This window comes from Mandrillus leucophaeus, unplaced genomic scaffold (assembly GCF_000951045.1).
Source record: "Mandrillus leucophaeus isolate KB7577 unplaced genomic scaffold, Mleu.le_1.0 Scaffold1276, whole genome shotgun sequence".
In the NCBI taxonomy this organism is placed as follows: Eukaryota; Metazoa; Chordata; class Mammalia; order Primates; family Cercopithecidae; genus Mandrillus; species Mandrillus leucophaeus.
Genome location: NW_012101165.1, coordinates 255599 through 265482, shown reverse-complemented (window position 1 = coordinate 265482; position 9884 = coordinate 255599). Strand labels below are relative to the sequence as shown.

General features: G+C 34.5%; 1 protein-coding gene across 1 annotated transcript in view; it reads left to right on the top strand.

The window, feature by feature from the left end:
- AGBL3 (ATP/GTP binding protein-like 3) overlaps positions 1-9884 on the top strand; it is a 146141-nt gene that overhangs the window by 58807 nt on the left and 77450 nt on the right. Inside the window, exons 8-11 of the mRNA XM_011972153.1 lie at positions 1344-1506; positions 7961-8087; positions 9023-9123; positions 9349-9461. Of these exons, the coding sequence (XP_011827543.1) occupies positions 1344-1506; positions 7961-8087; positions 9023-9123; positions 9349-9461 (504 nt within the window). The remainder of the gene's footprint in view (positions 1-1343; positions 1507-7960; positions 8088-9022; positions 9124-9348; positions 9462-9884) is intronic.

Genomic DNA, 9884 nt, shown 5'->3' with positions numbered 1-9884 from the left:
GTTTCTAATAGAAGCAAAATGCTTTGAATGTTTATATTTTAGGTTTTAATATTTTTGTTATAAATGTACTGTATTTAATAATATTATAAATACTATTGCTAACATTTCGATGTTTATCCTTCCAGATACAGCAAATAGTATATGTAATTTTGATTAGTTAAGTAATAATCCTACCACTTTAACACCATACTTTCTTACTTTTGAAAGCCTCTTCTATTAATATTAGTCATTTTATCAATCAGTTTGAGGGACTTATTTTTTGTTTTGTTATTTTTATACTGAGTGTTAAATTATATAGACCAAAGGTTGTGCTCTTCAGGAATGTGTAATATATTTTTTCAGATATTTGTTAGAAATTTATCAGAAAAAGTCAATTCAAACTTTGGTACCATTTTTCTCAAGATAATAACTTAATCACCACACTACTCAAGGGTTAAATATTAATTGGCTTCAGCACCAAGTCATCAAGCACTCAATTTTTAACAAATATTTAGGTGCTTATTATGTGCATAGCACTGTTCTAGACGATTTGAAGCATTCCCCATTCTTAACAAGCTTGAATATGAAAAATATAAAAACTTTTCTAGACAAGGGCCAAGCAAACAGTACCAATATCTTTAAGTGGTACCGAAGTTCAAAAAGAGAAAGCTCTGTGGCCTTGACAAATTGAAAGGAAGTGAGACATGAGGTCAGTACTGAAAGATGGCAGGTAGTATTTACATTTACAAAGATAAAGAAGGTATTACAGTCAGAAAGAAAATATGTGAAATAAAGCAGAGAGATCTTGTTGAAGAAAGTCTTGGGAGTAAGGTAAATTTTGTCCTTACAATGGAAAGCTACTGCATTCAGACTTTTTTTTTTTTTAGACGGAGTCTCACTCTGTTGCCCAGGCTGGAGTACAGTAAGGCTGTCTCGGCTCACTGCAACCTCCACCTCCTGGGTTCAAGCAATTCTCCTGCCTCAGCCTGTAGAGTAGCTGGGATTACAGGCATGTGCCGCCACACTCAGCTAATTTTTGTATTTTTAGTAGAAAGGGGGTTTTGCCACATTGGCCAGGCAGGTCTCGAACCCCTGACCTCAGGCGATTCGCCTGCATTGGTCTCCAAAAGCATCAGGATTACAGGCATGAGCAACTGCACTTGGCCTGCATTCAGATCTTTATATAGTTAATAAATTATTGTAGATTTTTAAAATTGTATATTAATAATATGTGATATAGATAAGAGAAAGCTAGGATATAAGAAATTGTATTTATTTGGATATTACACGTATAAATCCATAGTTGTACCAATAGAAGAAAAATGCAGAGATAAAAGTTAGTAACTTGTCTTTCTTCCTGGCAGACTGATGGAGAAACGAGAGGTTATTTTATACTGTGATCTTCATGGCCATAGTAGGAAAGAGAACATCTTCATGTATGGCTGTGATGGTAGTGACAGATCTAAGACATTATACTTACAGCAACGAATCTTCCCACTTATGCTAAGCAAAAATTGTCCAGATAAAGTAAGCACCTTTTAAGGTATTAACTCTTCCTTTACCAAATGTTGCCCATGTCAGATAGCAGAATGGTCCACATGGATAATACTGTTCCAAACTGCTTTTGTTATTTAGTTAGTTTGACCAGTTTATACAACTGACAATAAGAAAGCAACTACATAGAACTACTTAGTGAGCAATAATTTGAAAATATGGGGGAAAAAGGCAAAAATGCCCCAAACCTACCACCATAATACCACTGCTCTTTTACCTTTTGAAAGCTTCCTCTATTAGTCATCTTTATCAGTCAATTTTAGGGTCTTGTTTATTGTTTTAATAGTCATTGAGTGCCTAAATTATACAGATTAAACACTGTATTCTTAAGAAATGTGTAACAGTTTCTTCAAAGTATTTATTAGAATTTTGCCAGGAAAAAACTTAATCCAATAATCAATATTTTAAAACTATATAGAAATTAGAATGAGAAAAGAATAAAGTATATTATTATTTTCACAAACTATGGAAATATTGGAGACTGATTTACCAAGATGTGAAAATTATATTTTAATCATTCTTTAGGGAAAAGATGGTAACATAGCCAAGAAAATTCCTGCAGACTTTCCCTTAAGTTCTCAACCAACCAATTCAATTATAAGGGACTTACTGAGAAGAACTAATTGTCTTTTGGGGATAATTGGGGCCCAAAGACATAAAAAGGAAAGGATGAGCTGATAAAAATAGCTATTTAAAGAAAGAACAGGCTTGTTCCCCAAAGAGGATTCATTTCGTCAGAAAGAAAGTCGGGAAAACCCAACCCCATAGCTGAAGCTATTCCTATGTAAATGTATACTGTCAATACTCTTAGGTATAGTTCATTACTCCTATAAAATAATTCTGTGTTACTAAGATATTTTAACGTTTGTCTATTGACATTCTCCTTAGGGTTTTAGATCTCTAACCTGTTGTGCCTTAGATGAAATGGACCAATTTCTTGAACAACTCAAACCACCACTCTACAGTTTAAACAGGTCTTCCACATCATCTGAAGGTTGCTTAAAACATAGAGGCTTCTATTTCTAGGTTTTCTGTTAAATGTTTCTTATGAAAATATTTTTGGGCCGGGCACGGTGACTCACACCTGTAATCCCAGCACTTTGGGAGGCTGAGGCGGGCAGAACACGAGGTCAGGAGATCGAGACCATCCTGGCTAACATGGTGAAACCCCGTCTCTACTAAAAATACAAAAAATTAGCTGGGCTTCATGGCGGGCACCTGTAGTCCCAGCTACTCAGGAGGCTGAGGCAGGAGAATGATGTGAACCCAGGAGGCGGAGTTTGCAGTGAGCCAAGATGGCGCCGCTGCACTCCAGCCTGGGCTACAGAGAGAGGCTGTCTCAAAAAAAAAAAAAGAATCTTTTTGTGAAATCCACAATTATAGTTGGAGATTTTAAATACTTCTTAGATTAATCTGGAACTGGTAGATAGACACTAGGCAAGGATCAACCCACTGGATTTGACATTTATAATACACTCTATTAAACAGCAGAATACACATTATATTCAAATGCACATGGAACAGTACCAACGTAAATCACATTCTGGTTTAAAACAACTACTAAAAAATGTAAAATAATTAATATCATACAAGTATGTTTTTAAGCATAATGGAATTAGAATAAATCAATAAAAGAGGAAAATCTACAAACATGTAGATATTAAACCACATTTCTAAATAATCCTTAGGCGCAAGAGGAACTCTTAAGGAACATTAGAATATAGTTTGACCTGAAAGAAAATGAAAATATGTAACATGAAATTTTGTGAAATTCAGCTAAATAGTAGCACTTAGAAGAAAATGCACAGCAAGAAATGCTTATATTAGAAACGAATAGGCTGGGTACAGTGGCTCATGCCTGTAATCCCAGCACTTTGAGAGGCCAAGATGGGCAGATCACTTGAGGTCAGGGGTTCAAGACCAACTTGGCCAACATGGTAAAACCTCATCTCTACTAAAAATACAAAAATTAGCTAAGCATGGTGGTGTGCACCTGTAATCCCAGCTACTTGGGAGGCTGAGGCAGGAGAACTGTTTGAGCCCAGGAGGCAGAGGTTGTCGTGAGCCAAGGTCGTATCACTGCACTCCAGCCTGGGCAACAGAGTGAGACTCCATCTCAAAAAAGAAAAAAGAAAAGAACAAAGACCTTGAATTAGTAAACTAAGTTTCCACATTAAGAATAGAAAAAGAAGCATAAAATAAACCAAGCAGAAGGAAGCAGATAATAAAGATGAGCAGGTCAATGAAACTGGAAAATGAGAAACAATGAAAAAAATCAGTTAAGCAACATTTGTGCTTGGAAAAGCTTGGTAAAACTGATAAAACTTTACCAAGATTGATGAGAAAGTAGAAGGAAGAGAAAGAGGAGGAAGGGGAGGCAATGATGGCACAACTTACCAATATCAAGAATGAAAGAGAGGTATCACTACAGACTCTGCAGGCATTAAAAGGACAATAAGGGGAAATTCAATTCTGTGCACATAAATTTAACAACTTAGATGAAATGAACCCATTCCTTGAAGACTACAAACTACCAAAACGCACCCAAGGTGAAATAATCTGAATAGTCCTGAAAAGCATTCCAAAAAGAAACTCCAGAAAACAAATATCCAGATCCAGTTGGATTCACTGAAGCATTCTACCAAAAATTTAAAGGCAGTCTTTCCCAGGATTACCATACCAACACAAGACAAAGATAGTACAGGAAAAGAAAACTACAGACTAATATCCCTCATGAACATAGATGCAAAAATCCTCACCAAAATATTAGCATATTAAATCCAGCAATATATAAAAAGACTAATATACCATGACCAGATGGGGTTTATCCCAAAATATAAGGCTGGCTTCATATTTGAAAATTAATCACTGTAATCCACTATGTTAACAGTTGAAAGAAGAAAAACTGTGTGATCTCATCAATTGATACAAAAAGGTTTTTAACACAATTCAGCATCTAGTTATGAAAAAAAAAAAAACTTTCAGCAAATAAGGAATTAAAGTGTACTTCCTTAACCTGATAAAGGACATCTACAAAAAACTCTACAGCTAACAACATAGTTGATGAAAGACTGAATGTTTTCTGCCCAAGGTCAGGAAGAAGACAAGAAAGTCCACTCTTCCTCAATTCATGCAGCGTTGTACTGGAGGTTCTAACCAGTTCAAAAAGGCAAAAGAAAGGAGAAGGCAGACAGATTGGAAAGAAGTAATGATGGTGGCACAATTATCTACACAGAAAATCCAAAGTGATCCACACACACACACACACACACACACACACCACACCAACACCCACCCACCCACACACACACACACACACAAAACTAGAACTAACAAGGGAGTTTAAGCAAGGTCATAAGATACAAAATCAACCCACAAAAAACAATTGCATTTCTGTATACTCACAATGAAAACATTGGAAACCAAAGTTAAAAACAATACCATTTTTATCATAGCTTCAAAATAAATACTTAGTTATAAATCTAACAAAATGTATAGATTCTATACGCTGAAACCTTAAAAATGCTGATGAAATAAATCAAAGGCCCAAAGAAATGGAGACATGTGTTGTATTATGGATTGGAAGACTAAACATAGTAAGATATCAACTCCCCAAGTTGATCTGTAGATATAACAGAGTTCCAGACAAAAATCACAGCATAATTGTTTATAGATATAAACAGGCTGATTCTAAGATGGATAAGGAAATACAAAGGAACTAGAATAGGCAAAACACTTTTAAGAAATGAAGTTGAAGGAATCACACTATCAAATTTTACGACAGTATAAAACTACAGTAATAAAAATAGTATGTTAATAGGAACTGTGTAAACACCAAGAGCAGTGGTACAGAATAGCAAGTCTAGTAATAGACCCATATACATACAGCCTTTTGACAAAGGTACACAGGAAATTTAATGGAGAAAGAAACCTTTCAATAAATAAGTGTTGAAACAATTGAACATCCATATAAAAAACAAAAAACTTTCACCTAACCCTCAAACCTTAAATGTAAAACTGTAAAATCTTTAGAAGAAAACATAGAAGAAAATTTTTATGACATGGAATTAGACAAACATTCCTTAGAAAATACCAAAAGCATTATCCATTGGATTGTAATGAATTGATAAGTTGGACATCATCCTTTTGCTCTCTGAAAGATCCTGTTAAGCAAATACAAAGATAAGCTCCAGATAGGAGAAATTATTTTCAATCACATATCTCACAAAGAACTTTTATCCAGAATCACTCAGTAGTAATAAAACAACCAACCAAATAATCTTAAATACACACCTTTCCAAAAATGATATGTGAAGGCAAATAAGCACATGAAAAGGTGTTTGACATCAGTAGCCCTCAGGGAACTGCAAAGTAACTGAGGAGATACAGTTACATACCTGTTAGCATTGCTAAAATAAAAATACTGACAATCCCAAGTTCTAATAAGAATTTGGAATAACTGGAACTCTCATACTGTACATTTTTGTTGGAGATGCAAAATGGTATATCACTTTGAAAAGTAGTTTGTCAATTTCTTATAAAGAAAATTGTACACTTATCCAGCAATCCCATTCCTAGGTATTTACCCTAGAGAAATGAAAATGTACATTCATATATAAACCTGTACACACATTTATAACAACTCTATCATAATTGCCAAAAGCTGGAAACAACCCAAAATGTCCTTTAACTGGTAAATGGATATACATTTTAGTACACCCATACAATGGAATAGTACTTGGCAATAAAACGGAAGGAATATTCATACATGCAACAACTTGGATAAATCTCAAAAGTATTAGGCTAAATGAAAGAAGCTAGTCTCAAAAGATTGCATTCTATATGATTCCATTTATACAGCAGTCTTGAAAAAGCAAATCTATAGTGACAGCAAATCAATGGTGGCCAGGGGTTAGAGGTGGCAGGAGGGTGTTAACCTATTAGGGTAATAGAACTGTTCTGTATCTTGAGTGTGATGATGGTTACAGGAATCTATATATGTGTTACAATTCATAAAATGAGGCTGGGCACAGTGGCCCATACCTGTAATCCCAGCACTTTGGAAGACCAAGGCAGGAGGACCGCATGAGGCCAGGAATTTGAGACCAGCCTGGGCAACATAGCAAGACCCCATTTCTGTGAAAAAAATACAAAACTAGCTACATGTGGTGGTAAGTGCTTGTGGTCTCAGCTGTTTAGGAGACTGAGATAGGAGGATAGCTTTGAGCCCAGGAGTTTGAGGCTACAGTGAGCTATAATAGCACCACTGCACTCCAGCCTGGGTGACAGAGAGAAACCCTGTCTCGAAAACCAAAACAAAAAGATGTATAGAATGAAACACAAAAAGTCAATTTTATTGTATGTTACTGAAAAAATAAAATTGCACCTCACAACTTTCTTTGTAGACAATCTTTCAGGACATAATTTCAAATGATCTTTCATATGAAGATAAAGAATCTTTATTTTTGAACATCTCCAACACTAATCTTCATTCATGTTAGGAATACCTAACATGAATGAAGATTGAATCCCTTCCTATAACTTTTTTAAAAGTATAAAATTTTATCCCAACAGCATCAAGAATTAGTCAACTTTTGGAAGCAACCTAAGTTTCCATTAGCAGATGAATGGATAAAGAAAATGTGGTACAAATACAGAATGGGTACTATTCAGGCATAAAAAAGAATGAGATTCTGTCGTTTGCAACAACATGGATGGAACTGGAGATCACTGTGTTAAGTGAAATAAGCTAGCGACAGAAAGACAAACTTTGCATGTTCTCACTTATTTGTGGGAGCTGAAAATTAAAACAATTGAACTTGTAGAGACAGAGAGTAGAAGGATGGTTACTATAAGCTAGGAAAGGTAATGGGGGAGGGCAGAAGTGGGGATGGCTAATGGGTACAAAAAATAAAATTAATAAGAACTAGTATTTGATAGCACAAGAGAGTGACTATAGTCAATAATAATTTAATTATACATTTTTTTAAAAGTAAGAGTATAATTGGATTGTTTGTAACACAAAGGATAAATGCTTGAGGTGATAGATACCCCATTTACCCAATGTGATTATTACACACTGCATACCTCTATCAAAATATATCATGTACACCCTATATATATAAACCTACTATGTACCTGCAAAAATTAAAAAGGAACTGATTTTGAATATATGTTACATAAAGATATATACATATCTTTCTATAAAAATAGTAAATTTTATTGCAGAAATTAGAATCTATAGTTCTCAGACAGTGAACATATCATCCTTAAAATGAGATATTTCCACTGGTCAGAAAGTGAAAAGTAGCTCCTGAAGCTTTAGTGAGAATTATAGACTTTGCATAACCACTTTCATTTTTAATACTACTTTCCAAAAAAGATATAGGTACCAGAACAAGTCTCATTTCTATTTGCTTCTTTTCAGTTTTCATTCTCAGCTTGCAAGTTTAATGTTCAAAAGAGCAAAGAAGGAACAGGAAGAGTGGTCATGTGGAAAATGGGAATCAGAAACAGCTTTACCATGGAGGCCACCTTTTGTGGATCTACTCTGGGTAAGATCAAGGGTTCTCATTCACAGCTCTCAAAGCTTTAAACCAAACATACATAATTTAATGTAAATGTAATAGTACAGACAATAGTACTTTCTTCCTATTTAAATAATACTAATATTTAATCAATTCTATAAACAGGATGAATAAACTCCCACAATATGGTATCTCTATTTCCTAATTTCCCTTTGTTTAGAAAGGAAGATTTAAGCATATAAATAGAATACTCTAATTGGTTGTTTCATATGGTAATCTTTAAATGCTTGTTATTTTTAAGGAGGTATCTACAGATTTTTTTTTTAATATTTTTTATTGGAGTTGCTATTTGCAAGGCAAAATGGACTTTTGGGAGTCAATATATGTTTAAATGAAAGCACTTGGTTCCCTGAACAAAAACTTAAAGTGTGCTTTGTAGTCCCATTTAAGAAATCTTTTAGTTACATCTAGCATATCCTAACATGGTTAGAATACTCCATATTAAAATAATAGTCACATTATCAGAAAAATGTATCATCTTAAAGGAAAGTTCTAGAAATCCACATATGTACTTTCCAGCTAGTTTTTAAAGCACTTTGAAATTGATATAACATTATTTGTGATGATGAAAATATTTTCTCATAAAATCTTTACACGAGTTTTTCTCAAAGTGATTATTACCACCATTTCTAACTGGCAACCAAATATTCTAGAACTGTCTTACTGAATTTTTTTCTGCCTTTACAACATATACTAATGTGTGTTAAATCAGCTTTGGTCCAGATGGTGGAAAAGGGACAAGGGAAAGCAATGAGCTGTTAAATAACCTGCCCTGGAGAAGAAAATCCAAAGAACAGGATATGGAATCATATCAATGTTTTGTTTATACTGTTTTGCAATGTACCTGCTAAGAAAAATTATTAACTTACCCTCAAGGGTGGATAAACCTATTGATGTTTTAGGTAATAAACGAGGCACTCATTTCAGCACAAAAGACCTGGAATCAATGGGATATCATTTTTGTGATTCTCTCTTGGACTATTGTGATCCCGACCGGACCAAGGTAAGCAAAGTGCATTTGGTAATGCATCAGACTCCAGCCTATCAGATACCATAAGCTGACTATGGGCCTATGCAGTGTTTGCCTTTTAATGTCCCAACAGTGTTGTTGGGGGTTTGGCACTTAATTTCCCAGTAACAGTTGTTCCAGGTGTCTATAAATACTCAAATAGTTTAATTAGGAAATAAAGTTATTTTGTAATGAGCTCATGTATTTATTTTTCCCTAGTATTATCGGTGCCTGAAAGAATTAGAAGAAATGGAAAGACATATAACACTGGAAAAAGTCTTTGAGGATTCAGACACTCCTGTGATACACATTACATTGGATCTAGAGTCTAGGTAACTCAAGGCTACTGAAGTAATGCAATTTGTTGTGCTGCTTTACTATGTGCTTCATAATTATACCAGCATGTTATTGTCAATTCTCAACTGAAAATCCCAACTATAAGTGGTGGAAAATTTCTCCCATGCCCATTATTTTGGCCAGACCTCATTAAGACTTCATTTATTATTTTTATCAAGTAACATGAACATGACTGTGTACAGCGTACTAGGTGTGAAAGACATATGAAATTGATTTTTGTTTGGTTATTGTTTTTGTTTTTCTCTTTCTTTTTAATATACTTTATTTTAGTTTTTTGGAGCAGTTTCAGATTCACAGTAAAATGGAATGGGAAGTACAGAGAGTTCCCATATATCCCCTACGAGAGTGGTACTTGTTTACAGTTCATGAGTGTACACTGACACATCTTTATCATCCAA